This window comes from Phyllostomus discolor, chromosome 2 (assembly GCF_004126475.2).
Source record: "Phyllostomus discolor isolate MPI-MPIP mPhyDis1 chromosome 2, mPhyDis1.pri.v3, whole genome shotgun sequence".
NCBI lineage: Eukaryota > Metazoa > Chordata > Mammalia > Chiroptera > Phyllostomidae > Phyllostomus > Phyllostomus discolor.
Window position 1 is genome coordinate 140,834,107 of NC_040904.2, and position 25,400 is coordinate 140,859,506.

Sequence of the window (25,400 nt, forward strand, 5' to 3'; positions counted from 1 at the left end):
CATTTTACTACTTTATTGTTTATTCTTCTTATGCAAACATAAGTAAATATGTTTATATTTTTTATTTTGGTCCATTTCTTTAAAAAACCTTGCATTCTATTTATGCTGGTCTATACTTTGACTGCTTCATTAAAAATACATTGTAGAGATAATTCCATTGCAACATAGAAGTTAATTTTCCATTCTTTTTTTATAGTTGCATAGTATTACATTATATGGGTTCACATAATTTATTCTAGTCTTGTTTGTTCTGATCTTTTGTATCACAAACAGTACTCCAATGAATGATCTTGTACAAGTGCTATTTGATGTTTGCATAGTTGTTTATCTAGGATATTTGTCCCAGATAACTTGGTGAAACCAAAAAGCACCTCTAAGTTGTAATGAACATTGGAAAATTCCCAAGATATCTACTGTTTTGTGTCATCACTAATGCTCTGTGAAAGTGCTTGTTTTCCCAGAGCCTTAAAAATATAAAAGTATAATTAAACATCTGAATTGTTACTAGTCTTGTAGGTAAGCATTTGCATGTCAGTGTATATCAAATGTGAAATGCCTTTATTAAAATTATCTTTTTTGTTAAAGGGTACACTAGTAGTATTTCTTTCTTCCTTTTTTTAAAACAACCAGTACAAGTTGTCTTCTTTCTGTTAGGCTGTTCATGTTTTTTAGGAGCTCTCTCTACATAGAAAGATTAGCCTTTAGCAGTGATACACTGCAAATACTGTGTTTTTGTTTTACATGTTTCTTTTGATTCTATGACATTTTTGGACTTGGCAGAATTTGTCTGTTTCAGTATTCCTATTAAATTTATCAGTCTTTTCTTTTGAGCTTCTGGATATTGAGTCACAATTAGAATGGCTCTCTCTACTCTAAGGTTATAATGAGTTACTCCAATTTTCTTTTAGAACTTGTAAACTTTTTCTTTTTCTTCTTCTTTTTAATGTTTAAACCTCTTGTAAGAAGTCTGTCTCGAAAAAGTCCAGCCATTGTTAATATAACAATAATGGTTTGCACAACAGCAATCCAAGGAGAGTGGACTGGAATGCACATATGTGAACAATGACGACTTCACTGTACTAGTCAGTGGGGGCTGTAGACACCACTGAGTGAGCATGTGTACTATGTGACTATCACATTCAAAATGACTGAGCGAGTAAAGCATTAAATCTGCATCCAATTTTGCAATAAGCTTGACCATTCCCCCACAGAAACTATTTGATGATTCAGAAGGTGCAGCTATGGGCAGCTAGTGATTGGTAGCTTCATCATGACAATGCGGCCACTCGTGCATCACGCCTCATGCAGTTTTTTGGTAAAACATCAAATCACATCCAGGTGACTCAGCCCCCCTATAGCCCAGATTTTGTGCCTTGCAACTTTTGGCTTTTCCCCAAACTAAAATTACATTTGAAAGGGAAGAGATTTCAGACCATCAATGAGATTCAGGAAAATATGATGGCATAGATGATGGCAATTGGGAGAACTGTGTAAAGACCCAAGGTGCCTCCTTTGAAGGGGACTGAGATGTCATTGTCCTATGTACAATGTTTCTTGTATCTTGTATCTTCTTCATTAAATGTCTCTATTTTTCATGGTACATGGCTGGATGCTTTATGGACAAGCTTCATATTTAACATTTATCCTGATTATATTGAATATATGAACCCAAATTTCTCTCTGTCGAAGTTGCTCTCCAATTGTTCCAACACTGTTCATGTTGTTTTGAGGGCCAATTGAGGACCACCTTTATCAGACACTACATTCCAAAAATTTTTGGTCTCTCTTTCTGGACTTTCTCGGAGCTGTTTAGCTATCTAATGCCCACTTCCTTACTAGACTGTTAGTGGCATGAACACAAGCTCTGTATCTTTCTGGTTTTGTTTGTGTTGTCAGAGCTTAGAACATGCCTGGACATGGCAGGTGCTCAATGTATTTTTGCTATGTTTAAGAATGTTTATGAAATTCTAAGAGAATGTTCCCTTTTTCTCACAAATAGGTTTAAAGATGACTTCATATTTTAAATTTAATAAATATTTCACAGAGTATTAAAATAAAGAAATGCATGGTAGACAATGTACAATATACGTGCCTCATTTGAGGTACATAATAGTTTTCCTGAAGCAAATGTTAATTTATTTTAATGTAAAACATTTGATTCAGTCTATATATTAACAGGAGTCAAAGAATATTGAAATGTTAGCATCTAGACAAAACACATGAGGCACAAATAAGATAAAATCAATTTTTATATATAGTAGACACTGGGACTTTGCAAATGTTCATTTCATTCTTTCATCCATTTCTAAGTAACTCTGGAGATCCAAAATATCTAAGAAGTTGCAATTTTTGTGGGAAGTATGAGTCTGAAACCAAAGATATCACCTAGCTCAAATGTGAGCCTAGACCATCAGGCCCTGCCTTTTTTTCATTGTTGTTCAAGTACAGTTGTTCCCATTTCCCCCCCCATCACTCTCCCCCTTACTCCCACCTTGCACCCGCAATCCTACCCCGCCTTTTGCTTTGCCCATGGGTCCTCCATACATGTTCCTTGATGACCCTTCCCCACATCTGCTTTTCAATGCAACTTTACTGTCCTCTTATTGGTGTCTGACTTCATTCAGTCCCCATGTCAACAATACCAAGTAGGGCAGTCTCTCCCTTTTACATACAGACAAGGGAACTCAGATAATTATATACTCTACGTGTCAAAGAATTTGGAGATTCACAAAGAGCTCAGGATATATTCCTTGCAAATGTCAACAATCTACTATATGTAAAAAGTGCAGCATTACATTATAGAATAATTAGTACATTCAAATAATTTTATCTTATTCTTCATTAGCAAAGCAGCATGAAAAGCAAAACAGCACACAACCTCATAGTATGCAAATGCATCTCAAAAATCAGATGTGCATGAGACAGTAACAGCTAACTAGATGTTAAGTGATATCAACATATTTAATAATAGTTTTAGTGGTATAAAAAATAAAAGCCCAAGGTACCCCTCCTCTATTTAATGCTACATTTCCCCCTTTCTCATTATTTGGATAACTATATTATATGCATATGTGTGTGTGTATGACATTGTTTTGCCATTTTTTTGTAAAGGCATTGAATTTAAAATTCTTAATTCTATTCAAAACTAACTGTGAAGAATGACAGATTCTGTGATAGGTATGACTCAAAAGAAAAGAACATAGGACAGGAATATAAAAGATCTAGACTTAACCCAACTGTTAACATGAATTAAATGTTTTGTTACAGTGAATTAATTTGTACAAGTCACCAGCTTCTCTGGTTATCTGCCACACCTGCAAAATGAGGGAAATTTGTTATAATGTCCCTAATATCAACTCAAGCTTTAAAAAACCTAAAATCCCATAGTTCTATGATCTGTCTCTAAGCATACTACTCTTTGTGACTACCCAGATAACAGTTTAACTGATTACATTTACCAGATTAAACAGTAAAGATAAAAGAGTATCTTAATTTGGATAGCTATGGCAGACTTAGTAAATCAAAAAGTAACTATTGAGTGAAACTGCACCAGTTTTGTGGCATATTTCAATTATATGCACAATGGCATTTCAACTGAACAATTTAAAATCATTTGCTTCCTTAAAATAGAGTAAATAAATAAATCTACTTTTCCATGGAAATTGAGTATATTTTGTACCACAATTGCTACATCCTCATAGTCTGAAAAATACATTATCTATAAACAGTATACATCTGCCCAGTGTCTAAACAATAGTGCTAAAAGTTAGCTCCATTTGATTTATGATGTTGCATAGAATTCTTGGAATCCGAAAGTTTAATTCCACTGGCATGTACAGTCTATAGGTTCCTGGAGAGTGTACATAACCTCAGTACCATTCCCTGAACAATACAGAGGCACAGTGAAGTTCCGCACTCCATTTTCACGACAACATTTGCAAAACCTTAGATGGCTCTCAATATTGATGTTATATATGGTGGCTGATGGGCATTTTCCATCACAAGATGCAACATTTATCTGTAAGGAGAAATGATGAAAAAAAAGTCTTAAAATTTCAAAACCTGCTCACTTGATTGTACTATGAAGTCAAATGAAATCAAGGCTTCCTGATCACTTTAACTCTCAAGCTTCTGTATATTATTAAAAGGTTGCAAAAAATATTAGGCTGAAACTTAGTGTCATGGAGATGCCAAAGAGAATAATATTGACATAACTCAAAGTATGAAATGTGCTCACATAACTAGACAGGTATCTGCAATACACTAACTAACTATAATCTAATTAAGTCTATTGTAACCCATATTATATCATGGCTCAAGTAGACTATGGAATTGAATAGGTCATATTAAAACAGGTAAAGTTAGAACTAGGAATATTTTTGCTAAGTAAAATCTCAAAGTTAAGAAAATACATAGTAAAATATATTTATATTTAATTTTCATCAATCTGGATTACAGTTTTCATTCAGAACTTTTGATTAGTTATGCTAAGAATGTCACACTTCTTCACAAACAAAATATTTTAATATTAGAACTTAGGAATCATCACAAAGTTAAATAAGATAAAGGCCAGCATTTTCATGGCTTACAAACTTATCAGTGCTGTGGTACGTGCATTTTGGAAAGACACAGGCCCTCTATGTAACACATACTATTTTTGCACTTACTGAGCTGTGACTTGCACAGTCCTGTCTTCGTATGACTGACTTAATAATCACTTTCTGGCATATCCTTTCTTCTCGTTTACCTGATAAAGTATAGAATGAGTTTATTCATGAAAAGACTCATTGTCAATTGTTTCTTAATTCAGTTAACATGAATATATTGAAAATTGATATGTTAGTATTTACAATAAAGTATATTCCTATATTAAGAGATATTTAAAATTTCACTCATGTATTTTGTTTAGTATTTACTTTCACCTTCTAAAAAAGATGTTTTCTTATATTTTCTAGTTTTATACTTATCTCTTTATCTTAGTCAGAATAATTATAACCAGAAATCAAAAATATTCTACACATACAGTAATGCTAACATCAACTTCTGTGTGGTGTATAGGTAAGTAGATAAAATAACTTTTAGCATGAACTATGGTATGAGGAAGTAAATATGCATGTATATAATTAAGGCATCCGTACATATATACACAAATCCATTTTGAAATTAAAGATTAGACTTTAAAACACATTATCCAATTGTATATTAATAAAAAATCAAGCATGAATATAATTGAATTATTTATCAACCATGGTTAAATGCATGGGTGAATGACATTAACTTTATTTTATGGCTTTGAAATGATCTCTTAGGATTTCAAATGAAAACACTTTGTATTAATTAATGACATTATTAATATGCCTCTGGGTGTGTGATGGATTATCACTTGGTAATACACCAAGAATATATATTTAATACTGTGTGTAGAGGGTATAACCCTGAATCAGGCTGCAAAAGTCCAGGGGATTTTTTGTTGTTTGGGGTTTTTTTTTTTTTTTGCTTTGATATTCACTTGCTTTGTCATTTTAGGAAAACCACTAAATCATTCTGCTGAGTTTCCTTGTTTGCAAAACACTGGGTTTAGATCTCCAGTTTTCAAATTATTTTAGCCACACAATCTTTAAATAAATACTATGTGAAATTGCAAAATGTAAAGTAGATCAATGTTATACTACTCTGGTTCAGTCAAAGATTGTCTGAAATTAAATGGTTCTCAAGGTCACCCTTGACCTTTAAACTGCTAAATTCAAGATCACAGCTCAATTATCATTCTATTTAACTTCTCAGTAGCATTTAACCCCATACATCACATTCTCCTTCTTAATACATTTTCTGCCCTTGGCTTCCAGAAAACCCTCTTTAGTTTTCCTCTCATCTCACTTGTGGTTCCTCCTCTATCTCCTATGCTTCTACTTTCTCTTTTCCTTCACTTCCCAGCTACAGTGTGACCCAAAGTTTAGTGTTGGTGACGAAGGGCAGGAGGTTTTATAACTTACAGTACTTTCACTCAGTGGTTACTTCATATAATCTTAAGATCTAGAAAGAAAGTCTAAAGGTCTATAGGTCTAGAAAGAAAACATCTTGAACATTGCCTGTAAGATACCTTGCTTTCTTCTTTCTATCACCTTCACCCCTGTGCTATAGCCACACCTGCTATTTCCTTTGCTTTCAAGGCTTTGCATTTTTCCTGCTGGCTTCCCGAGGACACCCATTCTACTCAAATGACACCTCATTATAGAAGTGTTCTTCAACCACTCACTTAAACTAGCAACCCAGCTCCCTTCACTTTCCATCCCTTTTATTCTGCACTATTTTTCTTTATATCACTCATCACACCTGATACAAAAATAAACATTTGTGTGTTCATTATTCCCCTTCTTGATAATAAGTGCTATGCATACACATTCTGTTTCCTTCACTATCATAATCCCAGTGTTAAAAAGACTGGTACATGGTAGGCACTCACTAAAAATGGTTTGATAAGCCAATTCATTCAATGAATGAAGTTCAGACAGCATAAATTTATTGTTGGTTGGCTGAATTTGTTGGAGCCCAGAGGTAGTTCCTATGCATTCCTTGGAGACTTTGTGGCAATGCATTTTATTTAGCACAGCACCTGTGGTAGTATTCAATACCCCCAGTCTCTCTGACAGAGCCTGGCCACACAAAAGCAAAGATGGCAGACAAATCTTCTCTGACACCAAATCTGAAACTTCTTTACCAGTCCTTACACATCAGACAGGAAAAACTGAGGTGGCTTGTTAATATTTTGCAGCTTCAAAGAGCTTCACAGCATCGAAAGATCCTGACCCAGGCATTGGACAGGCTCAAATGTATTACTTGAGTGTGTCCAACTTTTCTGAACCTTCATTTCCTCTTCAGTAGGGGAAGCCATACCTACCACATCCCATCTAGCCCCAGAACTTGAAGATTAGTTATCCTATTGTCTGCAATGGGCTTAAGAATATGTATGTGTGACAAGCAATAAATGGTACCAATATACTCAGTGATACAGATCTTCTGTCCCCTCAGATAACAGAAATGTACTCACTTCTCTAATGATTAACATGGGTTACAGAATCCAAGGTCTTAACATTGCAATATGATCCCATTCCTACATCCCTTACCTAAAAAAGAGTCTAGACTGAGGAAGCAAAGGAAAAAGAGGTGAAATCTTAAAAATATAAACTTCCTCAGGTTCTGAATCCTGAGTTCATTCCTTGGGCTCCTAACATGATGACTCTCAGGAGTCATGAATGTTAGCTCACATTTGATTCATAGAGTACAGAATTAAAAATTGCTTTTTCTAACAGAAAAGTTCTAATTAGTGTGTGTCTAAGAGCCCTATTAATTAAAAATATAAAACTGGCATTATACTATTTACAAAAGTCCTAGCAATAAAAACTGTTGTGGGTTGAATTGTGTCTTCTAAATATTCCTTTGTACCTCAGAATATGCCCTGACTTGGAGACAGGGCCTTTGCAGAGGTAATTAAGTGAAAATGAGGCCATTGGGGTAGGCCTCAATCCAATATGATTGATGTCTTTATAAAAAGGGGAATTTGGAGATAGATACCCACCAGGAGAACACCACCTGAGATTGAAGATAGCTATCTACAAGCTAAGGAGACTGGTCAAGAGCAGGCCTTTCCCTCATAGTCCTCAGAAGGAACCAATCCCATCAGCCTTTGTTTTGGATGTCTAACCTCCAACTGTGAGACAATAAATTTCTAAATCACCCAGGTGTGGTACTTGATTACAGCAGTAAACTAGCAAACTAATACAATATCAAATTAGATGCCAGGCCATCTTACGCTGAACTTTTTGCTTGTTGCGGGTCAGTTTGTGTGTGTTGGGTTTTCATGTATCATGGAAATGCAAATTCCGTCATTCTAACTGGCTACTGACTGACAGACATTGTCAGTCAGCTTTTGCCATCTCCTAAAACTAATCCTGATGATGTTGCAGAATGTCACACATGATTAGGAAGCAGGCTATGAAATCAGGTCTGGAGTGGAATCCCCACAGCTCACAAGAAATTTAAGTTGGAAAAGTTACTTAACCACTCCAAGCTAAAAATCAGGATATGTTCATTGGAATCAGAATGTTTATCAGAGTTTTGTAAGGAATTAATAGAGTGTAGAAAAGTTAAGAGCATTGCTGATTTATAAACTCTCATTATGTTCAATAGTATATATAATAATTTTATAGCATCAATATTTTAATACATTTTAATATTCTGTTCAATTTGACCTTACAGCTCTAAGTAGACCAGACTATTGGTTACATATCTATGGGATTTAGCCTATCATGAAAGTTCAGAAATTTCTCTTGAGAGACATAACTTCTATGTAAGAAGGCAACCCTACACCATGACATTAAGATCCTGACTGCATTGTGCTCTTTTTCCTGGAAGGTTCTCTAAGTCATTTTAAAATTACTGTCTATGCTAAGTTTCCTAAAACTTATGCTAACTAAGCTAAGTTCCTATGTTTATCTTGACATAAATTCATACACTTAAAAAAAAATGACTGCATTAATCATCCTCTAAAAACCACTAAGCCAGTCCTTAAAAATCACTAAAAATCACTATGAAATAAACCTTATAATTTAAACTAATATAAAATATATTATATACACATAACTTTATCAAAATAATTATTGGGACATCTTATATATAAGATTTAGATATATGCACTACATTGGCATTTTTTAAATGTATCACACAGAACCAGAGACTAGTTTCAGTAGGTGCGGAAAATACTGCCCTCTGAGTGTCCCTACTGGGGTCACCCTGATGCTCCCATCGTACCGTCCTCAACTGAAACAGTGCCACACCTTCCAAGAAAATTGGACCACAGAGCACTTATACACTTAGAACCTGTTAACATCCTACATAATACCTTTTGGGAAATATAACAATAAAGAAGTTTCTGTTATTTAAATTAAAATTTATCTAAAAAACACTTGACTCATACTTTTGAAGATAAAGACTAAATTACAAAATAATCAGCCACCTGACACAAAAACATTTAAATAATATACATTATAAAATTTATGTCCCTTTTTGTAGCATAGGAACTAAATTTTATGAGAAAAATCATAAAAATTAAAAGCAATCTACCAAATTAATCTATGTAAAATGTCCTCACTTACAGATCTTGCAACAGCCTTCATTATAAAGCTTTACAACCCCTTCATTCTAGGAAGAGAGAAGGAATAAAGTCAAAACTCAGTGCTTGTTTATTTGCTTTTATACTTTTATAGGTCACTTTCTCAATATTTCTATTAAGTATCACAAAGACTTTATAGGAAAATGATTAGAATTTCATTATTTCTAATAAAAATTCCTTTTTAAAAAATAGGAGCAGATATTTATTTAAAACTTTGTTATTTCTTCATTACTAACATGAAAGAGTGCAAAAAATTAACTTAGTTAAAAGAACATTTTAAATACTACAAATTTTTTTTTTACCAAAGCAACATACTAACAGGTATTCTAAATAGAGGCCCTTGTATTTTTCATCTCCTGAGAATAATATAAGCTACTCTATGAGACTAGACTGAATTTCTAACTGTAATCAAATGTTAAAATGGTATATATTTTTAAAATATTGTATTATTTTTTTTAAATCTCTGCTTTAGGATGGCTTCTGCCTAAGGTTAATTAAAATTTTATTGTTTATCTTTTGGAATTCTTACAGTAAATTTGTAGTTGTTTTTAGTAACTTGATCATTATGATTCAAATTAAATAATAATTTACTCTGTAAAACCAAATATGTGAAATAAAATGGTGTATAAGATTCTTTCCAGACCTGAAATTCTATTGTATACTTTATTTATCTAGCTAGCTACCCTCACTAAAAGACGACTTCTTGAAAAAAATCAATGAAGCCAAGCTATTTCTCTATACTTAGAAAAATACTGCCCCATACAACTGAACAAAGCTCACTTTTCATTAGCAATTATCTACTAAATAATTAAATCTACAGAGAATCATTTTTTTAAAAATTCTATCACTTTGCATGGGAAATAAAGTTGTTCCAGCAACCTTCAAAGTTAGTAATAAAAAGGAAAAAAAATTGTATCACTTTCAAAAATCTACTCTCCCAGAGGACTGTCCTGGGACAGTGAATTGCATCATAAATCTGGCTGTGTGTTTAAAAAATGAAAGTTGAATTGATTAGTTTATTGATCCATATTGAGAAAAAAGTGCTGCTAATCAAATGATTTTTCAATGATCCTTTATCTACATATTAGAAACCCAGAGGCAGCATAATGTCTATTCAGGGAGAGCCAAAGCTATTCAGAATACCACATGTAATTCAAAATGGCAAACTGAGGAACTATGATAGAGCTTATATGTATACATGAAAATAAACGATTCACCAAAATAAACTATGATGTACATAGGACCTTGAAAACATATTATTTTATAAATCATATTTAATACTACATTTTCTTAGATATAACAAAGTACAAACCATTTTGCATTCAGTCTCATTAAAGGGAGGACAGACCATACTGTAGTTCAGAATCATTGTTCCTTCATCAGTCTTAACACATTCATATGTGGTACAATTATAGTGCCACATACTCCCCTCCTAAAAATAATAAAGAAAGTAACTGTTTTGCTATTAAAATCTGCTATGTTTTTGCAGAACACTTCCTATACTACTACTGAATCAAAAGTCAAGTCAAAATGCAGAAAGCCTCTTGTGACATAAAAGGTCCATCTAGAAATGTCCACAAATTTAAATTAAATTATTAAAAATACATATATGTAGTGTGTGTATGCACCTGAGTGTCTTTTGTTGTAAATGTAAACTGACATGTAAAGTGAAGTAGAGCAATTGAGAGGGAAGAAGCAAAAGGTATCTGTTTTTATTATAAAATTAATTATCTAATTTGGTCAAGTGTCAAAGGTCTGGCTCTACTATTTCCCTCACTAATTATAAAACAACAAGTTATATTATGTAATACACCTCCTTTCTTGAGATTTGTTTATTTTCCTTTCCACTCCCTTATCACCAAAACATTTTTAAAAATCCTCAGATAATAGCGATTACTGACTCATGTTCCTAGTTTTATATACCTTATGGTTATATTAAAACCTATTCTTAGTACTTTAATTTTTAAGCATAATAACTGTTTATTTCATTCTTGATGTCAGAATTCTTATTTAGAAATAAATTCAGCTATACACAACTATTATGTAATTATGAGGCTATAATGGATCTATATTTTTATTTTTATAACTTATTTTTTTAATTGCTAGTCAAACTCTGCCTTGAAGATTTCTTGTAGACTAGTAAAGAAGTTTAACTAACTTCCTTTTCTCTGAATTTTATTTTAGTTTATGAATGGCTTCAGGTCTTCTATGAACCATAGTTCAAAAAAAATCTACAAGTCTAGGTGTAAAAGAAGATAAACTATTCAAATTCAGGAAACAGTAATATTTGACTAATCTGAAATTTAAAAAAATTAGTTGTTCCATAGAAATTAGATTTCTAGATAACTAAAGCTTATCTTAAAAAGAGCTAAGAATTAATGGTCTTATATATTTACTGACATTGCATTTCTTGTGTTCTCAAAAAATATTCTGAACAGAATTTAATCTTTTATTTAAATTTTGGGGATACTATCATGAGTATCAATTATATATATACTAGTGGTTCTTGGGTTGTTGATATCTGTAAAGTTTATGTTGCCTTTTTACTAAATTTCCCAAATTACTGTATTTTTTGGTATAATATTATTTTTTTTCCTCTTTTATTGATGTTCACGTACAGTTGTCTCCATTTTCCCACCACCGCTTTCCAAATTACTGTATTTTTGGAAATAGCCTTCAATTCTTTTTCTCCCACTGTCACTTATGTCTCCTCATCATTTTGTAGGCTTCCTTTTTCAAGACTCCCTCTTTATTTATTTTTTAAATATTTTCTTTATTTCTTTTTAGACAGAGGGGAAGGGAGGGAGAAAGACGAGAAACATCAACGTGTGGTTGCCTCTCACAGGCCCCCTACTGAAGACCTGGCCCACAACCCAGGCATATGCCCTGACTGGGAATTGAACCAGTGACCCTTTGGTTCACAGGCCAGTGTTCAATTCAGTGAACCACACTAGCCAAGGCATAGACTCCCTCTTTAAAAAATATATATTAGAAAACATAAATGTTTCTAGAATAAACAGATAAACAATATCAACAACACTATATGAATCAACACTATTTTGTACATAATTATAAAAACAAGGAAAAAGATAATTGTTCATTTTCCTTATTTAATAAAATGTACAGTATTGAAAAAAACTGTTTTTCCTTTGGATATGAGAGTAATGACATGTAATTAAGAAAACCAGAAATAATATCTACAGATAATTAAACTATTAATGGAAAAAATGTAAAGATAGCAATAATAAATTGGAACTACCTTCAGATAAATTATAAACACAATTTGTGACCTTCCTAAATCTGATCATGCCACTAACAAAATTATAAAGTTTTATTAAAAATTCTAGGGAAAGAATACATCAGTCTGCAAACTCTCTATGTAGAGTTATTATGGGATAATGGGAGAATTCTGAATACTTATTGTTTTTGGTATAAAGATGTGGTATAGCATTGATGTCTCTTGGGATCTTCTTTTTTAAAAATTGTCAAATATTGTAAATCTTTACTGTTATATATCCATTGAAATCATCGATACCTGAAATAATATGCTAACATTTTGAGTTTCAGATTTTTATTAAAATGCTTCATTTCAAATGAGTGAATAAAATATCATCATTCTTTTCCTGTGTAATGATTAGATTTCAGTAATTTTCAAAGCTCATTTGTCCCATGTAAAAAACTGTGAAGATCTATGATAAAATAAGCTAGATAAACAAGTGAAACATTTTTTTACAACGGAAATTATCAGAAAGTTTAGAATGTAACTGTATCTTGTCCATTGTAAATGTGCTGTATATGGGTATGTTTATTGTATGTAGAACTCTGTGTGTGTGTTTGTTGTATGTGAGATTTTTCAAACTTATTTGACTTAAGGATGTATTCTTTGTACATACACACTAGGGAATACTAAGCAGCAGAAAGAAAGAAGGAGCTCCTACCCTTCATGACAGCATAGATGGAACTGGAGAGTATTATGCTAAGGGAAATAAGCCAGTGAAAAACAAATACCATATGATCTCACCATTAACAGGAGCCTAATCAACAAAACAAACAAGTGAACAAAATAGAACCAGAGACATTAAAATAAAGAATAAACTAACAGTAACCAGAGGGGAGGGGGGAGGAGATAACTGGGGAAAGAGAGGGAAGGTCAAGTCAAGAAACATGTATAAAGGACCCATGGACCAAATCAATGACGGGGGAGAATTGAATGTGGAAGATAGGGGGTAGGTAGGGCAGAGGAGAATAATGGGGGGAAAATGAGGACAAGTATAATTGAACAACAATTTAAAAATTTTTTAAATGAGAATATATTCTTCAGAAAGTAGCATAAAGAGCTGCCCCTAAGAAACATATTTTTAGGAAATAAGGAATTCCTACCTCATATATAACTGATGTTCCATTTTCCATTTGAAACTTGCAGGATACATTTTTGCAGGTACCACAACAATCGTAATCACTTGGAGATGGAGTATACACCTGGTGCTGTGTATGATAATAATACATTGCATTAGCCCCACAACAGTACCAATACATAATTAACTACTCCTGACAGTGTTTCTCAACATTAATATATGCTCTTTCAGAACACTTGCAAGTATTTCTAAGGTTGAATTTGGAGCACTTCATATAATAATTGACTTTATATAGCTATATTAGAAATGAAGTAGAAGTTTAACCTTCATATCTGCCAGTCAGGATTCATCAAGCAGGTATAACAACTTCAGGACAAACAAGCTGTAAACAATAAGACTCCTGAAGCTCAAAAGTCATACACTGAAAAGAAAAATCTGCATTATATAGATATGTTATATATTAATAGATTATTGAAGCACTATTTAAGTGTATAAGTTTAACTTATGAGGTATTCGTCAGTTCAAATTCTATAGCTACTATTTTAAGATTGATTACCTCTCACCAGAATGACTTATAAAGAATACTTACAATGTCACATTCTTTTGAGCAATTCACCATTGTAAAATTCAGAGTGTGAAAGCCTGTTTGGTTATCTTTTTCTTCCAGACAGTCTATTGTATGACAAAAGTCCCCTTCCAAGTACTTTATCATAGATAGGCCAGGATTCAATACTGATACTTCTTGAAATACACACACATCATCTTTTTCTAAGAAAAATAGTCAACAAAAAGTACAATATTGGGTTTTTAATTACTCAATTAATGGAATTTTAATTTAAATCTATGTTTTCATTATGATATACAATTTTTCAAAACCAATAAAGATCTTTACCTTTATGTATTGTTAATAACTCAGGAATTTACCTAATAATGAATGTAGCATATTTATTCCTTAACCCACAATACGAAATCAGTCTGTAAAATCAACCCCTACTGACTGGTTGAACTTCCTCCAAAAGCTATACTTTACAGTAGATTCCAGAATTGAACCTAAGAGATTGTCAAGCTACTTGCTGTTCCCTCTTCTAGAAACCTAACATGACAGTTTTGGGGGGGTGGATGTATATGGAAGGAAAATCTAAACTAATAGTAGTAAGGTTTTAATGATGGGATTCTGTAACATGTCATGGTTTTTAATCATTATTTTGAGGATCAACTTTCCATTTTATTGTGTTGCAAAATAAATAGTCATGTAAATCATACTTCATGATGAAGGCAGATGACATAATGTGCTATCATATCATTAAAAGTGGCATGTCAGGGTAAGCTAGAAAATGATGAAGAAATCAGTTCAGAAAATCTTTGTTCCTCACTAACTCTCAGTGTAATTAAGCCTTCTCCAATGTAAAAATACAAATTTCAAGTTGTTGTATAGAAATTATATTTTTCTATTAACCTACTAATACTTAATATGAAGATTTGTTATTTCATAGAAAAATCAACTCTCTGATTTGCAGTGTTAACATCAATAATAATAAAACAGTGAGCAAAAAAATCTCTCACATATAGATGTTTACTTTTTAAAGTTAAGTGTACATGAACCCTAGCATCAACTTCAAATAGTGTGAAGCTTTTGAAAAATAATATTCACTTTTCTGTCCTATTACCAAATTTCTCAGAACATTCAGAAATATTACAAAAGAGGAAATTGAAAGTAATAGTACACTTTTATATTTACTATTATTTTTCAATTTCCTCTTTTGTAATACTTGAACAATAAAAAATAGTATAGTTTTATATTTACAAACTGGCAAATGGCTTAAAATGTGTAATAATCTCAAGGAAAATTATTTTCAATTTATTAATAGTGAACAATAGATACCAGTTATATTTATTATAATTTAAAAGTTATAAAAAACATAGTTACCACAGAGATACTGTACACATCCGCAGTCACTCTGAAAGCTGTGGTCTATTGTAGTAAATTCTCCCTATTAGAAAGATATTATTATTATTATTATTATTATTATTATATGACTTACCATATGACTTCTTATACTATGATAGTAAAAGATACACAATATGATACTTAATAAGTTGCCTACCACACAGTGAGACACATAGCAGGTATTTAATAACTACTTGCTAGTCAACAGTCTTGCATTAACCTGGTGGTCATTTAATTCATAGCACATGGAAAAAATTCACACTAAACACTGTGAGCATGATCACTTAATCTCTGTAAACTTTAATTTCCTTATCTATTAAATGAATGAAAGTGGATATGATGACCTTTATGATCTGTCCTCACTTTAAAATATTGATTCTGAGCTGCTAGCTGGCAATTGGAGATAAGAAGATCCTTGCTTATCCTGGAAACTTTGCCCTGTGGAAATAATCTTAATCTGTCCTGTAGAGAGCGTTCCAGAGCTCTGATGTCTGTATGTGAGCCAGGCTGCTGTAGTGTATGAGGCAGAAGCAGATCATTGTAGAATGGTTAACAGCACAGACTGAGGAGCAAGACTGCCCTTGCGCTGATCTTGCTCTGCTACTTACTAGCTATGTGATATATGTAGGGCGGGTTACTTCACCAGTCTGCTCCTCACTCCCTTCATTTCTAAAGTGGGGATAATAATGCTACCTGGCTTTTAGGATTGTTCAGAGAATTCAATGGGCCACTATAGTAAAGAGCTTAGAGTAGGGCTGACACTCAGAAAGTGCTTGTAGCCTTTAGTTGTAGTAAATTTTTGTCATGACCGATACTCAAACTTGGTCCTATTAGGGAGGGTATAGATTCCTCTAACATGTGGGTCCAGGCTTAAAGTTTCAAGAATTGCATTTTAAGCATCATCTTTTCCTAGGTACATTTAATACTGATTTCATAAAATCAGTAATAAAATAAATTTGATTCTTGACATAAGAAATGATTCAAATAAATTCATAGTACTATATAAAAGGCACTTTTCCCCATAAGCTAATAATATTTTACTTTTCATAGTGCTTTACACATTTTAAAGTAGTTTCATAAACTTTAAATCACATGAAGTTTTAAGATTTTTAGTCCTTACACAATTCCAGTGGGATTGGAAATACAATGTTAGAATAGGGAGTTAAAAAACATAAATTAAATTCTCTTACTTCATTAGCTACTCCAAAAGATTAGATAAGGAGGTATTAGGTTTGTACTAACTTTTTTAAGTCACTTACCCATTTGTTTTTTAATAATAGATCCACAATGGCCAATGTGCCCTCTCAAATTTAGGCTTAAATGTTCTGTTCTTCTTTTCTACCCTACTTCCTTTAGATCTTATCCACATATTCAGTTATACTTTTATTCTCATAAGTACCCAATTCCACCAAGAGGAAATATCTCCTTAATTGTTCTACCAGTACTTAATAGTATATCAAATATGATGGGTTTTTTTTTTTTACTCTCAAGAAACAGAGTCACCTTAATCTTTTTCCATTTTTTGGCTTTATGAATAGTGAGGTCCTATGAACATTCATATGTGAGCACTTGTGTGGATATGTTTCTTCATTTCTTATATGCACATACCTAGGAGTAGAATTGCTGAATAATATGACAACTATATGTTGAATCTTTTGAGTAACTGCCAGGCTGTTTTTCAAAGCAGCTGTACCATTTTACAATCCTACTAGCAGGGTATGAAGGTTCCAGTTTCTCTACATTCTTGCCAAAATGTATTAATGTCTATCTTTTTAGTTAGTATAAAGTGGTATATCACTGTGATTTTGATTTGCATTTAACTAATAGTTGATGATGTAAGTTAAAGAATTTTTTTTCATGGCCATTGTATATCTTTATTTTGGATAAATGCCTGGGTATATCCATACAATGGAATATTATTCAACAATGAAGAAGAATGAAGTACTGGTACATGAAACAGCACAAATGAGCCTTGAAAATATTATGCTAAGTGAAAAAATTGCAAAAGACCACATAGTATATAATCCCATTTACATAAAATACCAAGAATAGGAAAATTTATAGAGATAAAAAGTAGACTAGTGATTTCCTGTGCCCAGGGAGTTTGGAGAGAAGTGAGGAGTGACTGCTAATAGGTAGAGTCCCTTTTGAGGGCAATAAAATTATTCTAAGCTTATTGTGTTGATGGTTGCACAATTATATGAATACACTGAACACCACTGAATAGTATGCTTTTAATGGCTGAATTGTTTGGTAATGTTAATTATATTGTAATAAAGCTGTTACTAAAAAGAAAGAAAGAACAAAAGAAAAAAAAAGAAACACTGCAAAAGCCTAACATAGATTCTTTAGGTTGAAATACACCTGGTGTCTATGTGAAAAACTAATGTGATGTTAAATATATGTGATTACATATATTTAGGCAATGAAACAAACACTTAGCCATCACTCAGATTCAGAATGAGTACTCAGGAACAATGGGTCACGTCAATGCTTGCGTAGACATTGAACCTTAAAACTAAATTAGCATGCATGTATGGTTATGCATATTTGGGTAAAATATAAGGACACTGAAACTACTGTTGTGTCCTTTGTGCCTAGAATGATGCTAATGTATAATAGGCATTCAATAAATACTTACAAACTTTGATTCATAAGTAATATTTATGCATTGAAAACTGAGCTGGTAATAAACTAGATGAACCAACATCTAGCACAAATGTTGGGGGTGGGGGAAGAACACAGAGAAAAGGTAAGTGAAGAATGGTAAAAACTCACTAAAAGTGGGAGGGAGAAGGAAAAGCGAGGGACACACAGGAAAATGGGATTGGTTGGTTGGTGGATAGGCTGGGATAGGCAGTAAAGGCACAAGAACACAAGCATAGTTAAGGTAACAGCCTCACCAAGGTTAAAGAATGAACATAAAGAGTCCTACCCAAAGAGGCTTGAAAGGACACAGAACACAGGAGGCACAAAATCTCATAGGAAAAAGGAATAGTTTATATTGTTGTGTTGAAAATTATTGAAATGCCTCAGTGCATGCATTACCTCTTTAGGCCGGCGGGAGACCTCTGAATGAGGATGTTTCTAGGAGAATCCCAGAGTCCCCCTGCAGTGCTCTTCTGGCCATCAGAGTGTTTGTCCAAGGATCCAATACTCTTGGACTCTTAAAGTGTCAGCCTTGTAAACTTAAAGGTTTTTTTTTAGAACTCTCTCTACATATTTGTCTTTTTGTTTCTTTTTTCTTTCTCCTCTCCTCATCCTGCCTTCCCTTCATTTTTCTCTTCCCGCCCCCCTTTCTCTCACACACTCTTAAAATATGTTGCAAAAAGCCAGAATCTTCCATTTTGCCCTCCCAAATTCAATGTATCCCCACTTCTCTTCTATATAGACCTCACTACACTCAAGGCCCTCATTCTTGAATGGCTATCCTAGTCTCTTGCGGATCTGCTGCCCTCTAATGTCTACTGCCCTTATCCTGTTATGCCATTTTTATAATCATTCCTATCTGATACAAGACCTTTCCATCTCCTATCACATTAAATCTATACTGACCTCCTCAAGGTAAGACGGCACATTTTTAAATGGCTGGCACCATGACCAGCCATAATTGGTTTCCAACAAATACTGATTGAATGAATAACAGAGAAGAATAAATGAATACATCAAATCAAAACTCCTCAGCCTTGCCTTTAAAGCCCTACCCAATTCATGAGTTTTTACAGTCCTTCACCCTTCACTGTTGCTCCTCAAGTCGGCTCTCATTCCAAGAAAGAGAGGCCATGATCCTTTAGCACACTTAACTCACTCCTTCACACATTTACCCATGCTCACACTAGCCCCATCTGGAAGAGTTCACCTCTATTTTTTTATCAGTCCTTTTAGATTATTTATTTATTTATTTATTTATTTATTTATTAGAAAGATGGGAAGGGGGGTGAAAGAGAGGGAGAGAGACAGCAACATGAGAGACAAACATTGATCTGTTGCCTCTTGTACATGCCCGGACCAGGGACTGAACATGCAACCCATGCATGCAGCCTGACCCAGAATCAAACTAGCAAGATTTCACTTTGCAGGATGATGCCCAAACAACTGAGCCACTCTACTCAGGGTAGTTCACCTCTTTTTACTTATTATTCCTAACCTGACTATCACTTTTTTCCAAACTTTTCTTTGATTGTCATCTTCCTAAAAAGTTCTCCATGACAATCTATACCTTGTGGTTAGCATTTGAGTATTGTGTGGATGGTTTGTAAATCACTAATACTTTTTGAACACTTGTTATGTGTCAGGTACTATCTCACTATTTAATTTACATTTATTTCACTCACAGGACATAAGTATTGTTATTATTTTCACATTACAGTTAAGAGAGTGAGTCACAGCTAAAGACAGGCAAGGCCACTAATAGAAACAAAGATAGTCACACTTGCTTTTGTTTTTGCTAACTTACATCTTGGCTACACTTTGTAGAGGAAATGAAAGAATTGAGACAGAATAGAAAGAATAAGGGAATATACACAAACACACACATATACAAACAACTGCTGGTTTGAGTCCTGAAGATCGCAGTCAATCATTTCTTCTCTCTAGACCCGAATTTCCCTACTTTTAAAATGAGCTAAAAATACCTACATTGTGATGATTCACTGAAATAATATACTAAGCACGTTATGTAAATTACTAAGAACCTGAGGAAAATACAATAAAATAATTATACTTTATAGATGTGTATATACTGCACACAAAATATCAAATAAGAGAATATTTGTGAAAGTTATTTATACATTCTATGCAAACAATGCATGATAACTCATCCTTACAGTAAATGTTAGATTAATGCTTTTGTAAAACACAATTTATTCAGACACAAAAAGCTATACATAATTAACATACAACTTGATGAATTTGGAGATAAATATACATCCATAAAACTGTTAATCATAATCTATGCCAACGGTGAGATAGTATTTTTTAAATGTTTGGTTTCATTTCAGACCAATGAACTAAAGTAGATACGAGGTCAGTAAATTCAGTCACCAGTGAAAAAAATAAGGTATTATACTTTCCTTTCTGAAGTAGACTGCATTGACAACTCTTCAATATCAGGACATATTATTTTAATCTACTTCAACATAACTTAGGGAAGATAATTCCATTAACTTCACGTATCAGAACTAAGAGAGGTAGAGGAAGAATAAACTGATTTAAATTATATGACAAGTCAATCAAAATATGTTCTTACCACTTCACAAGTTGGCACAACAAGTTTTTCACAGCTACATTCTAAAAGGCAAAAATCAACATTTATATTGATCAGAATACACTAATATATTGTAATAAAACTTTAAAATATGAAAATTAATTACCACAGTGCCATATTGGACAGCATTGACCAGACACATTTTCTTTCACAAGTGTCATATCTTCTGCACAGTTGAGTAGTGGTGGGGGACAAAGATTTGGTTCACAGACTGAAGAGAAAAATCACATGGGTAAACATTAACTTCATGCAGTCGCTAGTTTCACTATCTACCATTTAGTTCACTGTCATTGCTGATGTAGTGCATGAACCCTATCTCCCCAGCACTGCCTCTCCCACCACCCCATTGTCATTGCCATGTGTTGGTGAAGACAAATAAGTGATTCATGGCACATACCACAACAGTGTAGCACTAGGACTGCTCATTAAATAAAGAGCCCTGAGAAATAGCAGGAGTATGAGAAGAGAAAGGAAGTGAAGAGGATATGGAGTCAGCTGGATTACTAGAAATTCTAGGGTGATGAGACAAGTCATACTAATCTGTTTTTAGTAGGTAATGGTATTATCAAAGAAGAGCTCTTAGATATATGAAAACATAACATTCAATGTGTATTTTATATGCTAGAATTCACTATGGTCTGACATGACTATATAACTAAGATGCACTGAGCTTTTTAACATTGGACACATGTAAATATTTTAAAGTAGTTAAAATATATTTACCACAGTAATACCGAGGACAACAGACATCTGTGGTATTAAGATCCACAGTGAGAAATTCCCCATCAGTACATATTGGAACAGGTTCAGTGCAAGCTTCACAAACTGAGGAAAAACAAAAAAGTCAGAAGTTATAGTTGAAATTAAAAAATGTAATTATTAGTTAAGATTACTATATGTACATAAAATATATTATAATTAATAAAATAGAAAACAAAAAAATACGGCTTTAATGGATCTTATTTGGTTCTAAAAACACTAACAGTGCTTGAGTATATTGCTTTATGCTTTCCAAGCAGTGACATAGAATACTACATTACCAGAAATACAGGGCATTAAGATTTTTGAAATAACTTGTTCTACTAGGATCAAAATATTATTGATTGATGGATTAAAGTTTTATTAATTCACTACTCTTGTGAATGAATTCACTATTCACTACTCCAATTTATGGATAAACAATAGAGTAGGTACTAACTAATAATTGTAATTAAAATGCTGCACTTTCTTTTCCACTGTTCTTATTCATCTGAATTCCTATAACAGCAGAATACTGGTTTCCATCAGTCCCATGGAATTTATATCAAATAAGAGATTTATCCCTACATCATTCCTCTTCTTCCAAGAAATTATCTCATCCAACACTTACCACAGATAGGACCAAAACAGCAAGGCTCATCCTGTTGAACTCGAATCATGAATTGGTCTTCTCTGCATTCTGGTATTGAAAAAGTGGGACACTTGAGTGGGTCACATTCTGCAAAAACACAAAAATATTTGAAAAACTGTATTGTTTGAGATAAAATAAATAAAATAGTGTGGTTTAGTTATCTTTGAATCTATATATTTATATATAATATTCTATTTCCTATATTTCTACAAGTTTAAGATCTTTAAAATGAGTTAATTACTATATACATGTCTATAATAGATAAGTTTATATACATGTACATAATGTGTGTATATATATATATGTATATGTATTTGCAGGTGAAAAAACTATCTGTAGGAAGACAATGCCACAATCTTTGATAATAGATCATTTCTTTGTAGACACAAAGAATGAGAATCTAATCCTCTATTCTGAATGAACAATGACCCTCACTCTTATTCTTTCTAATTCATTACTCACCACATTGGTACTGTGGACAGCAAGAAAGAGGGCTATGGCCAACGGTCAATTTTTGACTGTCCGTACATGTTGGAATGGTGGTATCACACAAGGTCATGTCACATGCTACAAATAAGAAACAGGCATTAAAACATTAGTGAACATAACTAAAATTTTATGTTTCTAACTCCAAGCAGGGATATAATTCTCACTATGCATGATTTTACACTGTAGTTAAAACCATTCTGTTCACAAAATAGGCCATATGTGAAAAGGGAGCAAATTTAAGGTTTATTTGTTATTGCCTTTCACTCTCACTTGTCCTAAGTCAAAGATTCCCAGATCCATTTTATGGTCATATATTGCTGAATATTATTAATTGCTAATAGCCAGAGTTTTGCATGTGTATTTTTAAAATCAACAAAACTATAAAGAGGCAAAACTTGCTTTGAGAAAGTGCAAATGAAATGTAGGGAAATACTTCAGCTGTTACTTCAAAATTACACATTGTAATAGCAAGCATAATGCACACTTGCTTTTTTACACAAAGATTATAAACATACCTATTATGTGGCATTTACTGACTATAAAGCTTCAACCTGAATACATACCACAAACTTCCTTTGAACAGCAGGACTGCTTATCAATGAAGCCCAGGACAACCTCAGCTTCTCGCTCACAAATTGGCAAGGGTTCTTCCTCACACTCAGGCTCTATAGGAATAATGCTTCCATTCTCCAAACATTTGTAGAGAGCACATTCATCAATGCCCCCATTCCAAATCTCCCCGGCAGTGCGGGGTTGGTCTTCACTGTCAGTACATGCTTAAAAAGAAGATTGACAATGTCACATCACTCACAACCTGGACACTAAAAATCAATCAAGCTGTTATGTTTTTATTTCACACTGTGACTTGGCCCAGTGGCACAGATAACATGTCACATACCTATCCTTTCTCAGATTTGTCTTTTCATTCAGCAGATACTAGCTTATTTTTCTTTAATGAAATTTCTGATGTAGTCCATAGAAAATATATTTTCCTCTACAACTCTCTGTAAATGTGCATACCATCTTTTATTAATAACATAATTGGTTAATTATTTTTTCATTTTAAGTCTTGTTAACATAATTTACCTTACTTGAACAAACTCAGTAACATGAATTTAAATGTTTTAAAGTGTTAATTGTTAAATATGAGTGGTGTTAGAAAACAGGTAATCCCTACCTCACTTTAACATTTTTGTCTTCTGAAAATTCAAAATATTTCAGCTTTAATATGTAAATGTGGAAAGCAGGCAACAAAACAAAATATTATTTAGCAACTCTATTAGTTTTATTTTCAAAGTTTTCTTAGTGATAAATATGGTTCTCTAGTAGTTCTTTTAAACAACAGTAAAGATAAAAGTAGTGACAAACCAGCCTCCAATGAACTTATTTTATACCATCCTATTTACCAGCAAAACCACCTCACAGGCTCCTAAAAACGAACATAAGCATGCCTATATATTCTCAAATTTCTTCAATGGCAAACACAGACTTGTGTCTGAACCACATGTGCATTTCACTTCTACTTGTTTTTTTCTTTAATGATTAGCTAAATCTCTTTTCTTCTGATTGTGACGATGAGACATGTGACTGATAAAGTGTTGTACTAAAATCTCTATTTTGCAATCTTTTCATCTGAAACCACCATGGAAATAATGTGTCAGAATAAAATTGTTTGAAAATAAAAGAGATATTAAATCTTTTCTCTCAGGTAATAATATTATCTGATATTTTTGAGTGCTATTTTTCTCTGGACATTTTTATGAAATGCTTTGTATTTTGCATTCCCACACTAAGCTTATGGTTATTTTCCCCACTCCACATATGCATAACTCAGGCTTATAGAGGTAAAGCTGAATCACGAATACTTGAAATGATTGGAATCTGAATGTAGTTCACATACTACACTCCTTATTCTTAATTTGCTATTCCCTTGCCTACTTATGAAAGGCATAGTTAGAGATTAAAACACATCACTACCAAAGCTCCTATTTGGATAACTTCAATTGAAATCCTATTAAAATCAAACTACATTCTTTAAATTATATTTTACTGTTTATACTATTACAATTGTCCCCACTCTCCCCACTTTTGCCCAGCTCCAACCAGCTCCTTTCTCAGGTCATCTCCACATTGTTGTGTGTGTCCATGGGTCATGCACATATGTTCTTTTGCTAATGTCTCCACCTTCTTTCATCCAGTCCTTTCCCCTCCGCCCCATAGCTGTCAGTTTGTTCCATGTATCCACACTTCTGTTTCTATTTCATTTATTACTTTATTTTGTTCATTAGATTCCATATATAAGTGAGATCATATGATATTTGCCTTTGATTAACTGGTTTATTAAATAAACAAACTCATTTCCTTTCCAATACCTAGGTTGTTCTTGATCAGTCTTTCTCAACATATTTCTCCAAATTCTAACATTTTACTTGTTTGCTGCTTACCACACTCTTTCTCTGGAATGCACTGAGTTGAATATGGCCTGTGAAGAATGGTTCCATTTTCACACACACAGTCTTCTCTTAAATTCAGACACGAAGAGTGTCCATAGAACCATCTGTTCAGACATGTTCTTGCTTCACAGGGTCGCACGCAGGGTTGATATTCCTTACCCTCTGGGCAACTCAGCTCTATGAGTAATAGAGGTCAGAATTTGTTAATGATAACAGTAACTGATTTGAATTATAATAAGAGGAAGAAATGTCAGATTTCTATCTGAAAATGATTCTTCATATTTAAGTCTCTTCAAAGTCTATTTTTTTCATTTGCTACATAATCAGAAA

At 33.1% G+C, this 25,400-nt stretch overlaps 1 protein-coding gene across 1 annotated transcript in view; it reads right to left on the bottom strand.

Moving 5' to 3' along the window:
* Positions 1 to 3,105: 3,105 nt before the first annotated feature.
* Positions 3,106 to 25,400, bottom strand: part of OTOGL (otogelin like) — a 128,586-nt gene continuing 106,291 nt past the window's right edge. Inside the window, exons 45-58 of the mRNA XM_036018638.1 lie at positions 25,062 to 25,247; positions 23,181 to 23,393; positions 22,591 to 22,695; positions 22,108 to 22,215; positions 21,462 to 21,563; positions 20,845 to 20,949; positions 20,721 to 20,761; positions 15,452 to 15,515; positions 14,114 to 14,292; positions 13,550 to 13,654; positions 10,482 to 10,601; positions 9,153 to 9,198; positions 4,668 to 4,747; positions 3,106 to 4,018 (exon numbers count right to left, since the gene is read on the bottom strand). Of these exons, the coding sequence (XP_035874531.1) occupies positions 3,818 to 4,018; positions 4,668 to 4,747; positions 9,153 to 9,198; positions 10,482 to 10,601; positions 13,550 to 13,654; positions 14,114 to 14,292; positions 15,452 to 15,515; positions 20,721 to 20,761; positions 20,845 to 20,949; positions 21,462 to 21,563; positions 22,108 to 22,215; positions 22,591 to 22,695; positions 23,181 to 23,393; positions 25,062 to 25,247 (1,655 nt within the window). The 3' untranslated portion in view covers positions 3,106 to 3,817. The remainder of the gene's footprint in view (positions 4,019 to 4,667; positions 4,748 to 9,152; positions 9,199 to 10,481; positions 10,602 to 13,549; positions 13,655 to 14,113; positions 14,293 to 15,451; positions 15,516 to 20,720; positions 20,762 to 20,844; positions 20,950 to 21,461; positions 21,564 to 22,107; positions 22,216 to 22,590; positions 22,696 to 23,180; positions 23,394 to 25,061; positions 25,248 to 25,400) is intronic.